Source organism: Colletotrichum higginsianum, chromosome 2 (genome assembly GCF_001672515.1).
Source record: "Colletotrichum higginsianum IMI 349063 chromosome 2, whole genome shotgun sequence".
Classification (NCBI taxonomy): Eukaryota; Fungi; Ascomycota; class Sordariomycetes; order Glomerellales; family Glomerellaceae; genus Colletotrichum; species Colletotrichum higginsianum.
The window spans coordinates 2,229,167-2,248,316 of NC_030955.1; the positions used below are offsets into that span (position 1 = coordinate 2,229,167).

The window sequence follows — 19,150 nt, forward strand, 5'->3', positions numbered from 1 at the left end:
AGAGTTCGTCAATAAATTGATTGGGTCAATGAGTACCTCATTCGTCGAGGGGGCGGACGTATCAAGAAGGCAGGCGCAGGCAGGACTGGGCGTCGGTGAAAGACCCTTCGGTCGGGTCGGGTCCCTTGACGCAGCCAATCGTCTGCGACATCCAGAACGTTGCCCGCACGGACCACACCACACACACGATGCCCTAATTGAAAAGAAGTTTGCCGCCCCGCCAAAATTTCCGTCCGCCTTCTTCTTTTTCTCTTTTGCTCTCTCAACCCAACTAACCCCTCCAGCATCTAACCGTAAGCACCAGATTCCTGGGAGATATCGCAAAGATGTCGAAAATTACGGTCGCCAACGTCCGCACTCAGGTTGCTGAGTTGCTCGAGTACTCCCTCGAGACCAAGAAGCGCAACTTCCTTGTCAGTATTTCCCCCCCGTTCGCGACCGAAGAAACCATCGCCTTCTTCGCTTCGTCTTGCGCTCGTCGCCGACTCGACCATCCGCTGATACCCCTTTACAGGAGTCTGTCGAGCTCCAGATCGGCCTCAAGAACTATGACCCCCAGCGTGACAAGCGTTTCTCCGGCACCGTCCGCCTGCCCATCGTTCCCCGCCCGAACATGAGCATCTGCATTCTCGGTGACCAGCACGATATCGACCGTGCCAAGCACGGCGGTGTTGACGCCATGTCCGCCGACGACTTGAAGAAGCTCAACAAGAACAAGAAGCTCATCAAGAAGCTCGCTCGCAAGTACGACGCCTTCGTCGCCTCCGAGACCCTCATCAAGCAGATTCCCCGTCTCTTGGGTCCCGGTCTGTCCAAGGGTATGTTCCAAGCTCCTGTCAATCCGCCAACCGTTTTCGAACCAGATGCTGACAATTATCTCTCCAGCCGGCAAGTTCCCCACCCCCGTCTCCCACGCCGACGACCTCTCTGGCAAGATCAACGAGGTCAAGTCCACCATCAAGTTCCAGCTGAAGAAGGTTCTCTGCATGGGTGTCGCCGTCGGCAACGTCGGCATGACCCAGGAGCAGCTGATCGCCAACATCATGCTGGCCATCAACTACCTCGTCTCCCTGCTGAAGAAGGGCTGGCAGAACGTTGGTAGCCTTACCATCAAGGCTACCATGTCCCCCCCCAAGCGCCTCTACTAAGCGTCTTTTCCACGACAACGCCTGTGCTAGAGCACCGCCACTGGGGTCGGTTATGTCGATGGCTTAGCTGCCTGTTCGCATAAAGAATACTACGCCAAGGCGGGACGAAGATCACGGGCAATCGTAGGAAGCTCTGCGCAAGGATTAGGAGCCGGTCAATACAATTCTTCCTTTTCCACACCTGTATCAGTGCCAGAGAGGAAACCCGTGAACTGTCGTTACAGAATATGACTTGTGAAAGTTTTCGCCAGCCGCCCCCTCCAGTACTGACCTAGACGTACGAAATCATGGCACCTTTTTTTTTTTGCCTTTCGCAACCCAAACTACCACGCTCGCAAGAAGTATTGTCAAGCAATTTTGAACCCTTTTAAAAATCCTTCATGTTGTGTTTCATTTCCCCGGGCCTGACTTGAACAAAGGTAGGCGGCTACTCAAAACCGGCGATTGCCCTACCGTCGTCGATCGGCACCCGGATTCTCACATAAACCTGGTGCCGACGCCAATCATATGGACAAACTTGTCGACGGGCGGGTCGTTCTCGGCCGCGTCCTTGGCGGCGCTGTCGGCTTCGTGGTTCCACTCCCGGGGGATCCTCCAGAAGTGCACGGTCATGCCGTTGTCGTGCAGCTTCTCGGCCTCGAGCAAGAGGGACACCCAGAGGTCGCGGTTCTTGACGGGCTGGCCGTTGCTCAGCCTCCACTCCTTGCGGCACCAGCCGCGAGCCCAGTCGGTGGCCCCGTCGACAACGTAGGTTGAGTCTGTGGCGATGACTATGCTCTTGAAGCTCTCGCCGTACCATCGCCGGAATCGCAGTGCGCCCACGGCGGCACGGAGCTCGGCGCGGTTACTGGTGTGCCGATAGACCTGCCCGTCGGGCCCGCGATCCTCGAGCTTGAAGGCGACGCGGCCGGGGGCCGTCTCCAACCGAGGTCCGAAGACGAAGCCGCAGCCCCCGCGAGCGTCGGCCGCCCCGTTCTCGAGGCACGCCCCGTCGGTGTAGATCAGCATCTCGAACCTGTTGTAGCGGTTGTGGAAGCGCGTGTCACGCGCCGGGAATAAGTCCTGCGGTCTCATCGACGACTTCTTCGGGTGCTGGAAAACCGTCGGGAACACATCGCCCGAGGGCTCCGTTCTATCGGGAGCACCTGCCATGCGGCTGAAGTCGATGGGGCCGGGGAAGAAGCCGTGGTCCTCCTCCTCCCCGGATGGCGCCACGCCTTCGTCCCCGGCCGTTCGGCGTCCGTACTTGCTGTTGGCAACCTGACTGAAGGTGACGTCGCGGGGGATCGGGAGATTGCCGTACGTGCCGAAGATCTCTTCGTCGTCAGAGATGTTATCGCCGTCGCTGTCGACGTCGAAGCTGAGGTCAAGGCAGCACTGTCCGCAGACAACCTGCTTGTGGAGTGCGCAGACAGTAATGGTCTTCCCATTGGGCAGGTCCATGTAGTCGATGTCGGGCATAGCCATGATGCTGCTGGTTTGAGATGGTGTCAAGGTGAGAATGAGCTGAGATTGAGGTGAGTGGGGTCAAGAAGCGGTTGAGGAGCTGAATTGAGGAATGCGAGGGGCAGGTCGTTGAAAGAAAGGTCCCCCCCCCCCGCGCTTGGTAAAATATGTAGGGTGCTCTTATCAGGTAGCCTGCATAGCAGTATGCCAATGTTCAGCATGTGGGAGCGCTCCATTCCAAGGCCGCCCAAATAAGGAAATCCGGCAGGCTCAAGCCCGCCCTCTTTCCACACGACCAGGTTGTGAGCGATGTGTGGTTTAGCATTAACAATTGCATCCTTCCAAATGGTGGTGGTTCTGGTTGGTTAACTATCAGAAAACAAAACAAAACAAAACAAAATGCCAATCTTCCTCTTTGTTTCACTGGGAACTTTCTTATCCTACAAGCGATTCCCAAAGCATCAAATTGTTTTGAGAGACCTAACCGCAGCAACCAACTAAGCAGCAAAACCCTACGCATAGAGAAACATGTGGCGATTTGACCTACTCTACGTTCTGTTCTTCGATCTCTTGCTGGACATGGATGATTCGAACAGCGCGGCCTGACGAGTCCCCCTGGTGAATGCCAAGGAAGGTATATCGTATCAACACAGGGGGCGTTCTGTTACTGCTTGGCAATCATAGGAAGCCCCCGTTCATAGAATCTGGCCAAATAAAACAGTTGTATCAGCCAACAAATCCAAAATGCCCCTTGCACAACGCCCAGACTGTCATTTGGGGGGGCAAAAGATGAAGTATAAGTAAGATGACGACGAGTATTGTCAAAAGGATTTTCCAGGATCCAGTTTGAGCCTGGCTGCAGGCAGGAGTAGAAACAAAGACATGTGTCGCACACCATTCGCGCCGTCCCAGCCGCCTCTGAAGATTTCCATGTTGACAAACGGCGCAAGAGGGGCGTACTTCTCACCCAGCTACACATGGTCGCCAAAGACATCGGTAAAGTTGTCCGTCGTCATAAGGATGGCGGCCGCGCCCTTGGCGGCCCTGTCGGCGATGTGGTTGAACTTGCGCAGGATCCGCCACAAGCGGACGTGGGGGCCACGGTCGTGCAGCTTCTCGACGTCTGGGAGCAACGCCTCCCAGAGGTCGCGGTTCTTGACGGGCTCGCCAGTCGACAAGTGCCAGGCCTTCCTGATCCAGGGGGGGGGGGGGGGGGGGGGGGGGGGCAAACCGTCGCGCCGTGGACGACGTAGGTCGAATCCGTGGCGATGACGACGCTCTTGAACCCTCGCTCTGCCACGCCCGGTAACGGAGCGCCGCGATGATGGCGCGCAGCTCGGCGCGGTTGCTCATGTGGCGGTAGGCTTTGCCATCAGGGCCGCGGTCCTCGAGCTTGAAAGCGGCACTGCCACTCTGATCGCTGATGTAAGTCGGTTTGAAAAAGATGCCGCTTCCGCCGCGGGCGTCGGCGGCGCCGTTGTCGAAGCAGGCGCCGTCCGTGTAGATCAGACACTCGAGGCTATCGTAGCGATCCATGCAGCGCTTGACGTTGGGTTTGACCCGGACGCAGCTGCTGGCGGGGAAGAGTTCAACGAGCGACATGGGCTTCTTCTTCCTCTGGCCGAATCTGGAAGGGGAACACGGTGCCGAAGTGCTTGGTCTTCTCGGGGATCTCGATGACAATGTTCGGGGCCTTGGGTTTGGCGAGTTCGGGCATCACTGCACGGAAACCATAAACATGGGCCTCAGGAGTGTGTTTGGCGGATTTGACCACGCCCAAGTCCTCGTCGGCGGTGTGCTCATCGTCCGAGTTGTCGAATCTAAAGTCGACACAGCATTTGCCGCAGGTCACCAGCTGGTGAAGCGCGCAGACAGTCATGCTTCGCCCGTTGGACAGCTCCATGTGGTCGATCTCCTGTGGCCAGGTCATGGTGCGCAGCGCAGCAGTGCGCAACTGTCCCCTCGGCTGGATATGTGGAGAAGAAGTGGAGGGAAGGTACTCTGCATTGGCATGGGCTTTCTCTTGGTACACGCATAGATGAGTAGATAGTGAGTGAGAGGCTGGGTGAAGGTGGCCGGGTTGTTTTGGGCTCACGGGCGGCAATATTAGAGTTGCGTAATCAGGCACCTTGCATTAGCCCCCTGGGTTGCTGGCTAGACAACTTTGCCTCGCGATGGTCGTGCGGCCCAAATCCATAAATAATATGGCGTCCTTGCTGGGAGTTGAGGTGACGGACGCACCAGGCATCACTGCCCTACAAATGCAAAGAAACATTCAGCCGATGAACTGTTGCAGTATTGCATGTCTCCCGTGTCTTCTTTGCTGCCACTGCAAGGTTCCGCTGTGTTGTCCAAAGAGCCCCATGACTCGGGCTGCAAGTTGGGAATAGCTTCACAAACAGCTTCAGAACAGAAATCAGTATCAACCGCAATAACGCCCCCCCCACCCCCAAAACAGTCCGCAATCCGTTTCTGCCATTGTAAGAACGAAGACGACCTTATTACAACATAAGCAGAGCAGGGGGTGGGACAAAAAGAAAGGAACCCAAGTAGCAAAAAAGATGGAGGAAAAAAGGAAGCCGTATTCCCCGCCCTGTCCCCAGTGAGGTTTGAACAGCGCGCCCCAACATGGCCCAGTGAGGTATGAATAAGGGGTATTATGTTAAAGCTTTAACCAACTAGGCCACTCACGCCGTCATCGCTGGACTGGTGACAGGAACGACGATGGTACGGACCAAGTAGGTAGGTACCGTTGAGGGTTGCGGATGGTTGCCTGGGTGCGGTGGCAGCATCAAGGTGACCGTCCTCAAGGGAAGGTGCGCGAGTCCCTCCTCCCAACCACGGACGGCACCCACCCCCACCACCCAGGAGGCAGGCAGGCTCATGATTCGCCAACACTGGCCGAAGCGGCCGATACTGAAGGTCTTTGCCAGAAGTGAGCCATGGTGGCTATGAACCCTATTAAAAAAAGTCAGAGTATCAGGTAGCAGGGCATAGTATAGACAGTAATAGATGGAGGGTGGAGAAGGCTGAGTCGGCTTGCTAGAACGGGTGTGATGCAGGTCTATTCTCGCAAGCCCCAGTCTTTGTCGTGGAAAGAACATCAAACAACTTTCAAGAAAAACCAATCACAGCCAAAACAAAGTAACGTTGTCCACCAATAGTCGGTGGTGGGTATCTATCTAACATACTTGCTCATGAATCGTTTGTGGAAGTCGGAGCGCAGGAGATCCTATACAAATGTCAGCATCATCCAAACCAGCCCAGCACTTTGGGACGGAAAACTTACGTTGATGAACTCCTTACTCTTGCCCTTATCCTCCGTGCCCCTTGCCTGGTTTTTGAACACGACATCGTCGTCCCACCGCCGCTTCATGTTGAAGTCGGGCTTGTTCAGCAGCGGGTTCCCCAACGCGATGTCCCTCTCCCTGGCCTCCTCTTCGACCTTGGCCCTCTCTCGCTCCTCTCGCTCCCTCTTTTCCGCCCTCTCGCGCCGGATCTTCTCCATCTCGCGCTGCAGCTCCGCCTCCTCGTCATCGCTGTCCTCATCGCTGTCGTCCTCGTCGTCGTCCTCCTCTTCCTCATCGTCCGAGGACGCGTCGACGTCTCGCGACTCTTCCAATATCCTCCTTCGCTTTGCTTCAAAGTCCTCGCCGTCCGCTTGTGACTCAGATTCGAGGGCGCGCTTCACGCCGCCGGCGGGCGCGTCGGTGTCGTTCTCTGCGGAGGGGGGAGGCGCGCCACCGTTCTTCTTGGCGTAGTGGGCAGCCTCGGCGGCAAGGAGCTCGGCGCGGAGGTCATGGGCCTCGTCGTCGGCGTCGCCGCCCTGGCCGGACTGACGAAACTTGAGCTGGGTGTGCGCCGGTAGCAGGCGTTGGTGATAGGCCGGGCCACGGAGGGCTTCCTTGCCGCGAGCCTGGTGACAGTTAGTAAACTATAGAAAGTGGAAAGTCAAAGTTGGTTATCATACCGGATCGAACGTCGGACGGTGAGCGGTGGTCATCCTGGCGGTTGGCGACGACGAAAGGGATGCAACAATAAGAGTTGTGGCGTGTGATGATGGGGAAGTTGGCCGGTCAAAAGTCGTCTTGGCTTAACGTTCGACGTTCGACGTTCAATCCCCCCCCTGTAAATGCACGCGCAACAGAGCGAGTGGGTCCCGACTACAGGGGAGGCAACAAATAAGGCTTCTACCGCCCGGCAGAATTTTTGCAGCGGCCCCGCCAATGCGATTGACCTCACTAAACACCTAGAAGGTCACTCACTTACTGCCGGATCCTCATAAGGCCCTCAGACTGAAGGTCACTTTTCACAGTCCAAAATACACCGCAAAGATGCCCAGGGAAGCCGAGCCATCAGCAAATGAGAAGGCTTTTGTCACACAAGCTCTCAAGGAGAACTTGAGGCTTGACGGCCGGGAATTTGACCAGTACCGGGAAGCCCAACTCACATTCGGTGATGAGTTCGGAGTCGCCAACGTCGAACTCGGCAAGACGAGGTCAGAATACACACAACATGCATCCATACCTACCTGCCCCGGTCAACCCCAACTAACACATCTCACAGAATCCTCGTCAAGGTCTCGGCAGAAGTCACAGTCCCCTACGCCGACCGCCCCTTTGAGGGCATCTTCCAAATCACCTCGGAGCTGAGCCCTATGGCCTCGCCCGCCTTCGAGATCAACCGCCCGACCGAGGCCGAGGTCCTTCTCTCGCGCCTCCTTGAGAAGACGATCCGCCGCTCTGGCGCCCTCGACACAGAGTCCCTGTGCCTCGTCGCCGGCCAGAAAGTCTGGTCCGTCCGCGCCGACGTCCACGTCCTCTCCCACGACGGCAACCTCACCGACGCCGCCTGCCTGGCTGTCGTCGCCGCCTTGCGCCACTTTCGCAAGCCCGACACCTCCAATGAGGGCGAGTCCCTCACCATCTTCACGCCTGCCGAGCGCGAGCCTGTGCCCCTGAGCTGGCTGCACAGCCCCTTCTGCGTGACCTTCAGCTTCTTCGGCGACGAGGGAGAGATCACGCTCGTCGACGCCAACTGGATCGAGGAACAGCTGCGCACGAGCAGCGCGACGGTCAGCCTGAACAAGCACGGCGAGATCAGCCAGATCTCGAAACTGGGAGGCACCCCCGTCGAGGCGGTGACGCTGTTGCACTGCGGGAACGTGGCGTTGCAGAAGGCCAAGGACTTTTCGACGCTGGTGGACGAGAAGCTGGCCGACGATGCGAAGCGGAGGGACAAGGGCGGTCTCATATCTGAGCTCTTGTCCGCAGAGAACGACAGGGTGGTGGATGCATAGACGGGCGAAAGCTGAAGACCAAAAAAACAGCCAAAGAGTCGAGAAAAAAATTGTAAAATGATACCCAGCCATATACGCTTCGAAAAATTCAATGCCTGCAAACTGTGTGTGAACCGCGTTGGCCCTCGCCGTCGGGCTCTCCAACTCCAGCAAACGCCATTCTAATGGTTCCCCTTGTAAATTTCATGCATCGTAAAACAACCGTCCCTTGCAACGACGGTGATGACGACTACCGCATCACCGGCGGTCTCGACTCCTTATTCCATTTCACTCTTGATCTGACCCACTCCACCGCCTCCTTGACGCCGGTCCCCGTCAGGGCGCTGACGGGCAGCACCCTCGAGTCGCGGATGCTGCTCGCCTTCTCGCCCTCAAACACCTTCTTCACGAGCCCCTCCTTGATCCTCACGACCTCGACGCAGTCCTCGCGGTCCTGCTTGTTGGCGAGCACCAGCACGGGCACGCCTTCGGTCTCGGAGTGCTGCAGCACGTCCTCGAGCACGAGGCGGCACTCGTCGAGGCGCCCCGAGCTGTCGTGATCGAGGTTCCCGTCGCCAATGTCGGTCGAGTCGATGATGAAGACGATGGCGTGCGCCGAGGCGTAATAGCTCTGCCACAGCCGGCGCAGCGAGTGCTGGCCACCCACGTCCCAGATCTTCAGGTACATGTCCGGCAGCGTAATGGTCGATACGTTCTGCCCCACCGTCGGCACTGTCTTGAGCTTCGGCTCTGGGTTACCGGGGAGGAAGAGGGCCTTGACCTGCTCGTGGAAGGTCGTCTTTCCGGCATTGTCGAGGCCGAGGAGGATGACGGAGTACTCTGCGACGGCAGGGAGAGATTAGCTAGGGCGACGACGATGTGCATAGATGGGCAGCTTGTGGTTTCATTGCGCGGCGAACCTTCTTTGCTGGTGGCCAGGAGGTAGAGGCCCTTTGCAAGGTGGTACATGGTGGGCTACGGTCGCTCGTGGGCAGGCCGGCTGCGATGGTACGGGACGCGCGAGGGTGTTGGGAGGTGGGCAGTTGGCGTCGCGGGAGAGGTGGAGGGTTTCGATAGCGGCGCAATTGGCGGGATGTGGACAGACGAAGTGGCCGGGACGGAATGGAGCTCGACAGATGCGGGAGCTGGTGCTGGGCCCGCGACGCTGACACGCTGTCCGGTGCTATGGCGGTGGGGGTTCTACAGGGGGTGGTTCAGGGGACCTCATGTTTGGTGGCGGCGGGCGTTGGCGGCCTTTTCAGCCCTACAGCCCCGTCCGTCACACCACGGCTATCCATGGCCTGAGGGGGCATATCGCAGTCAAATCGACTGCCTGCTATCTAGCATATATATCTATATATAGCTATATAGACATACCTTTGATGCGAAATCGTGAGACTTCGGCTACGTCTCGTTTGCGATACATATAAGTACGTTTCGAAGGAGAGCTTAGGTGAGAATATCACATGGCGTCCGGGAGCAATGTAAGTAAGTACCTCTATTCATCCCGGTCTATCTCTTCCGCATCTAAACACGCCTTTACCCAACGAACAACCAACGCTTGATACCCGATACCTCACATCTTCGGAATGGTTGTCGCATAACCCTCCACCACGGCAGTCAAGAGCCGGTTGGCAATGGCCATGGGAGGGGGCAGCCGGAGGCCACCCTCCTTGTATCCCTCGGGAGCAGGGTCACCAAGACCACTGACACCATACTTAAGCGCATCCCTGACGACGTCGAAGGGATACCACTTTGCGTCCTCCAGCTCAGGGTCGTTACCCAGATCAATAGTCTCGCCATCGGGCAGAGCCTGCGCAATGGCACCAATCATCAGGCTTGCAGGGTACGGCCACGGCTGGCTCGAATGGATTACGACACGGCCGACCCTCACGCCGCTCTCCTCCAAGACCTCGCGACGGACAGACTCCTCGATGGACTCCCCGGGCTCGATGAAGCCCGCGAGGGTGCTGTACCAGTTGGGGGGATACCTCTTGTTGCGACCCAGGAGCACCTTCTGGCCGTCGGCGGAAATGACGGCGGCGATCATGGTCGGGTCCGTCCTCGGGAAGCTGATGTTAGAAACGCCCTTGCGAGTGGCACACTCGGCCCTTTCGCGGGGAGTGTCCGAGCCGGCAAGGTCGGTGGGAGGGCACAGCCGCTTGTAGCCAGTGTTGCCCGACAAGGACGGCTGTCCGCAGCCAGCACAGAACTTGTGGCGGGTGTTCCAGTCCGCGATGGACCGGGCCTGGGCATAAATTCCGGCTAAACAATGTGAATCAGCGACAGAGACGGAGAGGGGTTCGTTAGAGGGGCGTACCATCGTCCGGCTCGAGGGTCATGGGCCTCATGCCTTCCAGGAACTTGTGTCCCTTATTGGTCTGAGCCTCGATAAGTTGGTTGGCGGCATCGGCATACGAGCCCTTGGGCGTCACATCGACGGCGAACCAGGGCCGGCCCTTAAGGCCCTTGTACTCAAAGGGCACGTTTGCGCTCTCGTCGAGGCCCAGGAAGATGATGAGCGGTTTAGTGACGGTCGAGTCGAAGTTCTTGACCAGGTCTTCCTCGGACGGGCCGAACGGGTCCTCGGTGGTCAGGGGCTTAACATCCTCGAAGGACGCAAACTGAATTTTTGTGGGCGCGTTGGTGAGAGGGCTGAGATCCTTCAGGAGCATAAACTTCGTCTCCTTGAACTGGAACGCGGCCCTGATGAAGGTGTGGTCGGTACGGAGCCAGCCCATGCGGTTCAGGACGCTGCCGGCGAAGTAGTTGACGGTCTCCCGTCCGAACTTGCGGGACAACATGGAGTCGGGATCGTCGACTGGTGCGGGTAAGTTCCAGGCCTGAGAACCCATGCCGAGGTTCGTGAGATGGTGACGGGTGAAGCTATCGCGGGGTTTCCAGCGAACGTGTTTGGAATGGATTGGCCGTCGACGGTGTGCTGGTTATGTAACGATGCGATGAACTCTGAAAAGGGAATATCCGGAAGAGGAGAGAGAGCACCAAGACAATGTAACCTAAAAATGGGTTTGCGATGTCTTTCAGTGTGGGATATCAAAAGACGTGCAGTGGTGGCGGAGGCGGACTCTTCGGCTGATTAATCAGTTTGTCGGGGAACGGGGATAGGAGGAATAAGATGGGGTAGAGAGAGACCCGTTGATGGAGCCGTCACGGTGAATGGCGACTCGCTGCCGAGCTCCGATAAATGGAGCCCCCGGCAGATCCCCTGTCACAGACCGAGAGAAACCGTGCGGGACAAGAAAGGCTCGACACGACGACATCGACTTGTCATTCAAATGGCCCGGAATTGTCGCGGCGTTCGGAGCCAATGGGAGAAGCGTCCGGCAGCCGCTACGGGTGTCGTCATGCGATAGGCGTGCTGGACTGTCGAGAGACCGGACGAGAGGAATCGAGTGAACGGAAGCAAGAGATGAATCGAATCCCTGGAATACAATAAATAAGCAGACCCAACCTGAACTAAATGTTGTCAATAGCTACCCCCGCGATTGGCCTTCATTAGTTAACGAATCTCCCTCCAGCATCCACTATATGTCGTTGCTGGTGGCAAGTATGCCTAGAGGCGGACTCGACTCTGTGCACCAACTGCCTCCAGGAAATGCCGAAGGGTTTTTAAGAGATACCGTAACGGGGACCCATGGACAGGTGCCATTGCGACACATCAGATATGAGTGAGATGATGGATCAGAGGGCTCACTTAAGCTTATCCACTCGACTTGGCCCCTGAAATCGCCCAGGGAAAGAGATCTTGCCGAGGTGCAGACATGGGGGACAGGAAATGCTTAGTCATGTCGTTGTTGCTGTGCTGGCTGTTGTGACGTTATGCAAAGCTGAAAATGCACCAAATCCTGCATAAAGCCGGTTGTAAAGACATAGGCGTTTCAGCGCATTTTAGCGCCATTTCCCCCGCATTTTGCTCGTTTCCGGCTGTAGGAGTGACGTCGTGGCCCTCTGGGCTTCTTCGCTAAAAATCCCAGCTGGGCCGCCCCTCCCCCCCCTGTAAGCTGGTTTTTTTTTTTTTCGTACTGGGCGACAGGGCGGGCGCGCGCCCAAAGAGACTTGCAAGCGCACGTGGACACCGATGGCGTGGGTGCCCGCCGCTGCCGGAAGCGGAAGTGGAAATGGGCAAAAAAGGGCCCTGGGAAATGGCAAACCATCTTTCGCGAGAAATGCCAATGTCTTGTTTATTGCAGGAAAAAGTCTTCCCACCACCACCATCATCATCGTCCGATTTTGGGACGCCCGTTTCTTCCCTCTTCTTTAGCCATTGCCGACTAAGCCTGAAGACATTTGGGGTTTTGTTTCTGTCCCTTTTTGCTGTAGGAAGTCGTTATTCTTGAACAGCTTTTTAATAGCTTCATTTATCCCCCTCTTTGTTTAATTCTTTGGTCGCATACGAACTCCTCTGCCCGGAATCGTACCATGGCTCCCCCTACCGCCCCCCTCAACCTCGACGTCGAGGCGATATCTGGCATTTGCGGGTAAGCTCGCCCTACCGTCCCTCGTCAGCGAATCGTACTCTCCGATAAGGTACTGACCCAATGCGCCCAGTTCAATCTCAATTGCCTGCTGGGTCGTCGTCTTCTCGCCCCAGATCCTCGAGAACTTCCGTCGCGGCAGCGCCGACGGCCTGTCGCTGCAGTTCATTATCGTTTGGCTGGCGGGCGATGTTTTCAACATCCTGGGTGCCGTCCTCCAGGGCGTCCTCCCTACCATGGTGAGTCAGAGCCCCTTGCAGACTCGTCGCTCTCGCCATACTGCTTCGAGAACCCCTGGCTGACGCTATGACGCTGCCTCCCGTTAGATCATCCTCGCAATTTACTACACCATCGCCGATATGGTGCTCTTGGCACAATGCTTCTACTACCGGGGTTTCACCTGGAAGGACGAGGTCGTCCCGCCGGCCCCGAAGACGCGCAACCGCACCGGCGAACCGAACGAGCGGACCGGCCTCCTGCCCTCAGCCATAATTGACCGCGAGCGCCGGGGCTCCGATTGGTCCAACCTCTCCCCTGCCGCGCCGATGCGCCCCGAGAGCGCACCCGCTCCTCCTCCGAGACCGACGACGACGCTGCAGGCCCTCCTGTGGAACACTACTGCCGTGCTCATGGTTTGCGCTGCCGGCGTTGTCGGCTGGTTCCTCAGCCGCAAGTACTCCCACCCCGAGGAGCCCGGCCACGAGACCAACGACAACGACGCTCTGGCGTTCAACACTCTTGGCCAGGTCTTTGGCTGGCTCTGCGCTGTCTTCTACCTCGGCTCCCGCCTGCCGCAGCTTCTGCTGAACTACCGCCGCAAGTCCACCGAGGGCGTCAGCATGCTCTTCTTCCTCTTTGCGTGCCTTGGGAACTTGACCTACGTGCTCAGCATCTTCGCCTTTGACCCTCGCTGCAAGCACGACAAGTGCGCCCCCGGCGAGGCGAGCGCCATCTACGGCCGCTACATTCTGGTCAACCTGAGCTGGTTGGCAGGAAGCTTGGGCACCCTGCTGCTTGACATGGGCATCTTTGCGCAGTACTTCATGTACCGCGCCGATGAGTTTGCCAGCGACGACGAGGAGGAGGGCGATGACCAGAGCATCGACGAGGATCAGTGGGACCAGCGCCCTCTGCTCGCGCGCGGTGACTCTGTCTACCAGTAAGAGGTGGCAAAACCTCGACATAGTGAATTTCTTTTCTTGGATTTTTTTACGGGATTATATTTGTGAAAACATTTACGGGCGTACTCGATACACGGAAAAGGGCTGGGTGGTCAATTGTTTTATTCCAAAAGAGAGCATTCGCTGCATTACAGGGCTGGGTAAAAGAAGGTTTACACTACCATCCGGAAAATTAAAAAGGGGCAGGGTTGGAGAGGTAGATCATCCGCCATGGCATGGATCATTTGGCTGTTATTTATCTTAGAGAAATCGGACACCTTTTCCTGACTAGTCCATTCCATTGCGCCTGCGACTGTGCCTCGGAGCAACACTCACATCCACCCGAGCCTCTTCCACACGAAGCTGGCTCCCCCCGCGAGCGCGGTGACGCCCGTGAAGACGATCAACGTCCCGTAGCCGCTGCCGTACCCGAACCCGGCCTCCCCCTTCCACGGGGCACCCTTGATCAGCGCCTCGCTGAGCGGGCCCGAGATGACGTTCCCGATCCCCCGCCCCGCGGCCAACATGCCAAACACCATGCTCGGGTCGACGCCGCGCTCCCTCGCGCGCTCGTGCTCGACGACGACCTTCATGATGCCCGGCCACGCCGACGTGTACGCGCCGGCGAACAGCCCGTACACGACGCAGAAGGCGTACAGCACGCCGAGGGTCGACGAGAACCCCCACGCGAGGAACGTGCCGAGGGTCGCGCCCGCGCTGGCGAGCATCAGGCACGACGGAGCCGAGACGCGGTCGACGAGGGACCCCATGGCGACGCAGCCGACGACGGAGGCGACGTTGACGAGGAGGATCGTCAGGGCCGAGGCGTAGGCCGAGGCACCGAGGGCGGACTGCGCGTACGAGGGGAGGTAGATGCCCGGCAGGAAGAAGCCCAGCGCCTCGACGACGTTGGCGGCCTGGTGCAGGGCGAAGGGGCGGCTCAGGGCGAAGCGCAGGTTGCTGAAGGGGCGCGCGTGCGTCGCCGGCGTCGCGTGCGTCGTCGACGACGCGGGCAGCCTCGGCTTGATGAAGAAGGCCAGCGGCGCCGTGAGGGCGAAGAGCAGGCCGGACCACAGGCGGAGGGTGGTGCGGAAGCCCATGCGGCCGAGGAGGTGCTCCATCATGAGCGGCAGGACGACGCCGGCGAGGCCGGTGCCGGACCACATGACGCCGTAGGCGAACCCCTTGCGGCGGACGAACCACTGGTCGATGTAGAGGATGCAGGGGCAGTAGGCGATGGCGCCGCCGACGGCGTAGAGGACGCCCTGGGTGACGATGAGGTGGGTGACGGTGCGGGAGAAGGAGGAAGCGGCGAGGGCGACGCACATGACGATCAGGCCGAGGATGGGCGCGTGGCGGGACTCGCGGGGGAACATGCGGAGGAGGCCGATGACGACGGGGCCGGAGAGGTACATGATCCCCTGGGTGAGGGGGGTTGTCTCGTTGTCAGTATAACGCATCTCGTCAAGGGGTCCCACAGAACCCAAGGACATACATACCATGGAACAGGTCCCGATGACGGCGATGTTGGGCTGGCCGGCGAACGGCGGGTTCGTCGAGTAGTGGCTCTGGAAGACGCCAAAGGCAAAGGGAAACCCCCAGACGAGCATCTCGACGGCGAAGCAGGCGGCGAGGAAGAGCCAGGCCCGCCTGCCGCCGTCGACGGGCGGGAGGGAGGAGAACTCGTGGCTCGCGCGGTGGGGGTCATTGCCGGTGTCGTTGTCGTTGTCGTTGTCGTTGCCACTACCGGACTCGGCGGCCGAGTACGGGTCCCGGGGCGGCGATGTCGCCGGCGTCTTGGCGGGGGTCGGGATCTTTGTCTCCGGGGTGAGGTGTTGGAGCTCGGTCTGCGTCGACATGGTGGGCAATTATGGCTGAATGCAGTTCCCTGACCCTTGTCCGGTCCTTCGATGCTCCTACGAAAACCGGAACCCGTAAGTAGATGGTTGGGGCAACGGCTTTAAAGACCCGAATTGCTGCAGCGGTTGAGGGGGCTCATGTCAGTGTCTCGGCGCGAATCCACACCACGCCCTACCGGTGACTTGTCGGCACAAGGGCGATTGGCAGACACAAAAACCCCAATCCGTACCTACATAAGCACATGCTGGAGCACACGCTAAACCCTGCTGCAGGAGGGGATTGAGGGGGGGGGGTCCAATAGAATTCAGGGGCGCATCTGTATTGAGCCCGATCGTCTTCTCACTCCCTCATGGGATTCATGTCAAGGGTCTTGAGCTTTCAGTGGTTATATGGAGCGCTGTGACGGGGGTAGGGGATGATTTTCAAAGACGGCATGGAGGCTTCTCCTTTCTTTCCGCAGCCCCCAAATTCTTTAACAGAGGCGTTGGTCGTGTTCGAGTGGAACATATCTCAAAAAGCAATTTAGCAACAAGGGCCTCTTCAGAACGCCAAAAGATGGTTTCTTGGGCTGCGTCTTCGCCCCTCCACTGGAATGCCACGCCAAGGCAAAGAGCCACCGGCCATGTCTCGGCGATCGTTTGCTGCCGAGACACTCGCGGACCCGGCGCTTCGGGGTGAGAAGACCCACTGACCGGTTCCGACCGACTCCGTGGCCCGGATGTCCAGTGCGGCAGCCAGCGGCAACTTGTTGAAATTCGTGTTCTTGACTTCGAATAAGTGTGGCTGTTCCATTGAAACCGCCCTATAATTTTTCGACTTGTCTGGAGACTATGGAAACAGTCATCAAAAGCCCTCACCGGAAGCTGTCACCAAGTGTATTGGAGCTCTCAATGGCGACGCAGCAGTCGTTGATGGAATCGAGGTACCGGTCGGACAGAATACACGCGTACGAACGCACCTTGATGCGTAAGCAAGCTCAGTATCCGGAGCCAGAACAGACTGATTGTCCCAGTGTAGCAACATATCGAACGTTGTCTTCCTGGCCTCGCATTGTGCGAATTCCCAGCCCCTCATCCCATTGGGTCCGCCGTCCCAATTCGCGTTGTTTCGAGTCGAATCCAAGAGCTCGGCAGGCCTACCCAGTACCCTGCCCCTCGCGGCGCCTCAAAGCATCTTGCTACGACGCCAGAAACAGAATGTTCCTCTGGAGTCGGGTTCCGTCAACGCCAGCTGGAGAGGCTGAAGAAACACTGAAACCCCTTAGTCTTCGCTTCCCTGCACCTATACTGCACCTATACATAGCTAGCACCCACAGAATACCACGCCGAACCGCAGCTCGAGTTCTGCACAGCAAGAACGGCCCCTCCCCAAAGCAGTTCATTCGTCACGCGCGGGGTGTTCATTGATTGGCGACGAGTCAGCATCGCGCGATCCCGCTCGATCGGGATCCCCGGGGTCATTTAAAGAGAAGCCCACTTGTCACCGCGGAGCCATGCTACCTCGCATCCACCCACGGAGACGGCGTTCTAGGGCTCTCTCTCGAGACAATCTAGAATAAACTAGCAAAGCCTTAAAATAGGCCGTGCCATCAGGCCAGGTGCTGCGCATCTGCGCCCCCCCCCCCCCAACAAAACATCGGATCTTTTCGCCAGCGCTGCATGAACTCAGGCAGGACGAACGAGCACCCAGACACCGAAAAGAATTTTGAGTCATCCCCTTTGCCAGCGGGAGTGATGTAAGGCCGTCAACAAACTCTCTATCTCTCTCTCTCTCTCTCTCTCCCTCCTGCTTATTAGTGCTGCCACCGTGCGACCTCGAGCGGCTTTCCATAGCCATGTACCAACGCATCCCGCACTCGGTATCTCGCTCGCGGCCCCTCCGCTGGGGTCATTCCACCCATCCCCTCTCGCAATCGGGGACCCCCCTCCCTCCGGTCATCTTCGAGTGCTGTGCACAACCACGAGGTCAGGCGCAAGCCCTGTCTCAGCGCAGGACCGTTGGGAAGGGTATCCCGAGCCCCATGCCACACTGCCACACGGTGTGTCCTCACCGCGGGAGGGGGTTTCTTGCGTAGGAAGGTATGTAACGTACCGAACGGGGAAGAGAGGAGGCGTTCCGCGTATATCGTATTTGTTAGTGTAGGTATGTACGTACGTATGTGTATGTACTTGCGTCGATCGGTATCGGCAGCTGGAACTCCCAAAACCTTCAAACACACCGAACCGGTGGACCGCCTGATCTAAGCCTCGTCCATCCTTGCATCTCGTTTGCTTGCATTCCCCTTCGTCAGCCTGGTCTGGTCTGCCCTCTCCGTCATGCAGAAGGGGTGGCCCCGGGACCGTGGGGACACGCACCTCAGACTCGGTTTCCCAACTCTTATTCCATGCCGTTCGTTCTTCCTCGCCGTTGATAAAGGGATCGATCGCCGTCCCGCACGTCCATCTGTGTGACGACCTTGTTCTTCTTTGGTTTTTACCTGAAAACACCTCCCCCTCCTCCCACACCCTTTGCTCAACGTCTTTTATATACATTCATACAACCGCCCACCACCCTCGTTAGAACACCGGAGTCGAATCCGAGAAGCCAGCACGACAAAAAGGAAAACACATAACCAAACAAGACGAGGGTCACCGCATCTTCCACCTAGAAACGCTGCGCCGCTATAATCCCTAATCTACCTACCCAAAAAAAGAAAATGTCGGGCCAGATCGAGTACAATCAGATGCCAAGAGAGCCCGCGCCAGCCGTGCTCTCAGAACGCAGCTTCAGCGCCGAGCAACCTGTGAGTTCCCAGCCCGAAGTCTTTGCTTCGGCTTCTTCTTTTACACCCTTCCCCTTCCCCTCTCCCACCCGTTCGGCTCCTGTGCACACGACTGTGCAGCCCAATGTTGTCGAGTTCCAACATGAGCTGACCGTCGACCAAACAGCGCCCGAACCAGCCCATGACGATGGACCATACGATGAACCTGCGCGGCGGAGGCGGCGATGGCGGAGTAAGTTGACAAACCCCAATCAATATCCTCCCCCCACCCCCCCCTCCCTTCCCCCCAAACTCGCCTTCAAACTCCCCTACAAACCTCTGAAAACTTCCAAACGTCCTTGCGCGAGAAGAAGAAGAAAAAGGCCGGGGACGCTGATGCGCGAGAGTTCCCTCTCCGCCAAGCGCAATAGCTAATCGACGACCCCCGCTTCCTCAAGGCCGTCTGCTGCGGGATCTGCGCCGGCCTCTGCTGCTACGAGTGCTGCGACTGCTGCTGCTGCTGCTGCTAGTGGGCAACCCTCCCTTTTCCCAACTCGCCGAGTCGACGGGGGCTCCTCGAGGTTGTCGGCTTCGAGAGAAGAGATCGATGTCGCCGCCCCCCGTAACGAGACACGTGCGTGGGCGGATCGAACCGAGTCTGGGCAGCAGGGACAAAAGGAGGTGGTCGATATATGGACATAGGGAAGTGGCTTTTTTTTTTTGTGGCTGGGGAAATAAGGCGTATACACCATCATATACCAGGGCATCGGGTTCCATGCCTGAGACGTTTGTTTTCTTCTTCTCTTTCTGTCACACTTTTGTAGAATACCGTCATTGAACAATTGTACTTTTTTCTCCATTTTTTCCCTACATAGGTGGGGGGGTATTCAGAGCTTGTCTTACATCGCTCTCGTGACAGTCCACGGCCCGCTACGATCTCTCAACTAACCCTTTATCTTACCGCGCCGGCACTTACACGGGGGGGGCACCGGCCTCCCGTTTTCTCTTATACACCTCACATT

The 19,150-nt window shown here is 57.9% G+C and overlaps 11 protein-coding genes across 11 annotated transcripts; 4 read left to right on the forward strand and 7 right to left on the reverse strand.

Annotated features, from left to right (window-relative positions):
- Positions 1 to 326: 326 nt before the first annotated feature.
- Positions 327 to 1,148, forward strand: CH63R_02424 (Ribosomal protein; the record flags this gene model as incomplete). Its single annotated transcript, XM_018297399.1, has 3 exons — positions 327 to 413; positions 515 to 818; positions 886 to 1,148. The coding sequence occupies 3 exons, from the start codon at positions 327 to 329 to the stop codon at positions 1,146 to 1,148; spliced, it is 654 nt and encodes a 217-aa protein (XP_018162215.1).
- Positions 1,149 to 1,625: 477 nt separating this feature from the next.
- On the reverse strand, positions 1,626 to 2,615 carry CH63R_02425 (RNase H domain-containing protein; the record flags this gene model as incomplete). The annotated part of the gene is made up of 1 exon (XM_018297400.1): positions 1,626 to 2,615. The coding sequence occupies one exon, from the start codon at positions 2,613 to 2,615 to the stop codon at positions 1,626 to 1,628; it is 990 nt and encodes a 329-aa protein (XP_018162216.1).
- Positions 2,616 to 3,565: 950 nt separating this feature from the next.
- Positions 3,566 to 4,524, reverse strand: CH63R_02426 (RNase H domain-containing protein; the record flags this gene model as incomplete). Its single annotated transcript, XM_018297401.1, is given in 3 exon segments — positions 3,566 to 3,785; positions 3,826 to 4,221; positions 4,235 to 4,524. The coding sequence occupies 3 exon segments, from the start codon at positions 4,522 to 4,524 to the stop codon at positions 3,566 to 3,568; spliced, it is 906 nt and encodes a 301-aa protein (XP_018162217.1).
- A 317-nt stretch (positions 4,525 to 4,841) lies between these two features.
- CH63R_02427 (uncharacterized protein) lies at positions 4,842 to 5,479 on the reverse strand (the record flags this gene model as incomplete). Its single annotated transcript, XM_018297402.1, has 2 exons — positions 4,842 to 5,262; positions 5,286 to 5,479. 2 exons carry the CDS (start codon positions 5,477 to 5,479, stop codon positions 4,842 to 4,844), a joined length of 615 nt encoding a protein of 204 aa, XP_018162218.1.
- A 293-nt stretch (positions 5,480 to 5,772) lies between these two features.
- On the reverse strand, positions 5,773 to 6,597 carry CH63R_02428 (Cwf15/Cwc15 cell cycle control protein; the record flags this gene model as incomplete). The annotated part of the gene is made up of 3 exons (XM_018297403.1): positions 5,773 to 5,826; positions 5,884 to 6,510; positions 6,565 to 6,597. The coding sequence occupies 3 exons, from the start codon at positions 6,595 to 6,597 to the stop codon at positions 5,773 to 5,775; spliced, it is 714 nt and encodes a 237-aa protein (XP_018162219.1).
- Positions 6,598 to 6,928: 331 nt separating this feature from the next.
- On the forward strand, positions 6,929 to 7,893 carry CH63R_02429 (3' exoribonuclease; the record flags this gene model as incomplete). The annotated part of the gene is made up of 2 exons (XM_018297404.1): positions 6,929 to 7,092; positions 7,161 to 7,893. 2 exons carry the CDS (start codon positions 6,929 to 6,931, stop codon positions 7,891 to 7,893), a joined length of 897 nt encoding a protein of 298 aa, XP_018162220.1.
- Positions 7,894 to 8,122: 229 nt separating this feature from the next.
- CH63R_02430 (ADP-ribosylation factor family protein) lies at positions 8,123 to 8,841 on the reverse strand (the record flags this gene model as incomplete). The annotated part of the gene is made up of 2 exons (XM_018297405.1): positions 8,123 to 8,712; positions 8,793 to 8,841. 2 exons carry the CDS (start codon positions 8,839 to 8,841, stop codon positions 8,123 to 8,125), a joined length of 639 nt encoding a protein of 212 aa, XP_018162221.1.
- A 607-nt stretch (positions 8,842 to 9,448) lies between these two features.
- CH63R_02431 (NUDIX domain-containing protein) lies at positions 9,449 to 10,727 on the reverse strand (the record flags this gene model as incomplete). The annotated part of the gene is made up of 2 exons (XM_018297406.1): positions 9,449 to 10,137; positions 10,193 to 10,727. 2 exons carry the CDS (start codon positions 10,725 to 10,727, stop codon positions 9,449 to 9,451), a joined length of 1,224 nt encoding a protein of 407 aa, XP_018162222.1.
- A 1,585-nt stretch (positions 10,728 to 12,312) lies between these two features.
- Positions 12,313 to 13,531, forward strand: CH63R_02432 (Pq loop repeat protein; the record flags this gene model as incomplete). Its single annotated transcript, XM_018297407.1, has 3 exons — positions 12,313 to 12,371; positions 12,442 to 12,607; positions 12,695 to 13,531. The coding sequence occupies 3 exons, from the start codon at positions 12,313 to 12,315 to the stop codon at positions 13,529 to 13,531; spliced, it is 1,062 nt and encodes a 353-aa protein (XP_018162223.1).
- Positions 13,532 to 13,860: 329 nt separating this feature from the next.
- CH63R_02433 (Major facilitator superfamily transporter) lies at positions 13,861 to 15,387 on the reverse strand (the record flags this gene model as incomplete). The annotated part of the gene is made up of 1 exon (XM_018297408.1): positions 13,861 to 15,387. The coding sequence occupies one exon, from the start codon at positions 15,385 to 15,387 to the stop codon at positions 13,861 to 13,863; it is 1,527 nt and encodes a 508-aa protein (XP_018162224.1).
- A 2,696-nt stretch (positions 15,388 to 18,083) lies between these two features.
- Positions 18,084 to 18,658, forward strand: CH63R_02434 (uncharacterized protein; the record flags this gene model as incomplete). The annotated part of the gene is made up of 3 exons (XM_018297409.1): positions 18,084 to 18,170; positions 18,316 to 18,381; positions 18,560 to 18,658. The coding sequence occupies 3 exons, from the start codon at positions 18,084 to 18,086 to the stop codon at positions 18,656 to 18,658; spliced, it is 252 nt and encodes an 83-aa protein (XP_018162225.1).
- Between the last annotated feature and the right edge of the window lie 492 nt (positions 18,659 to 19,150).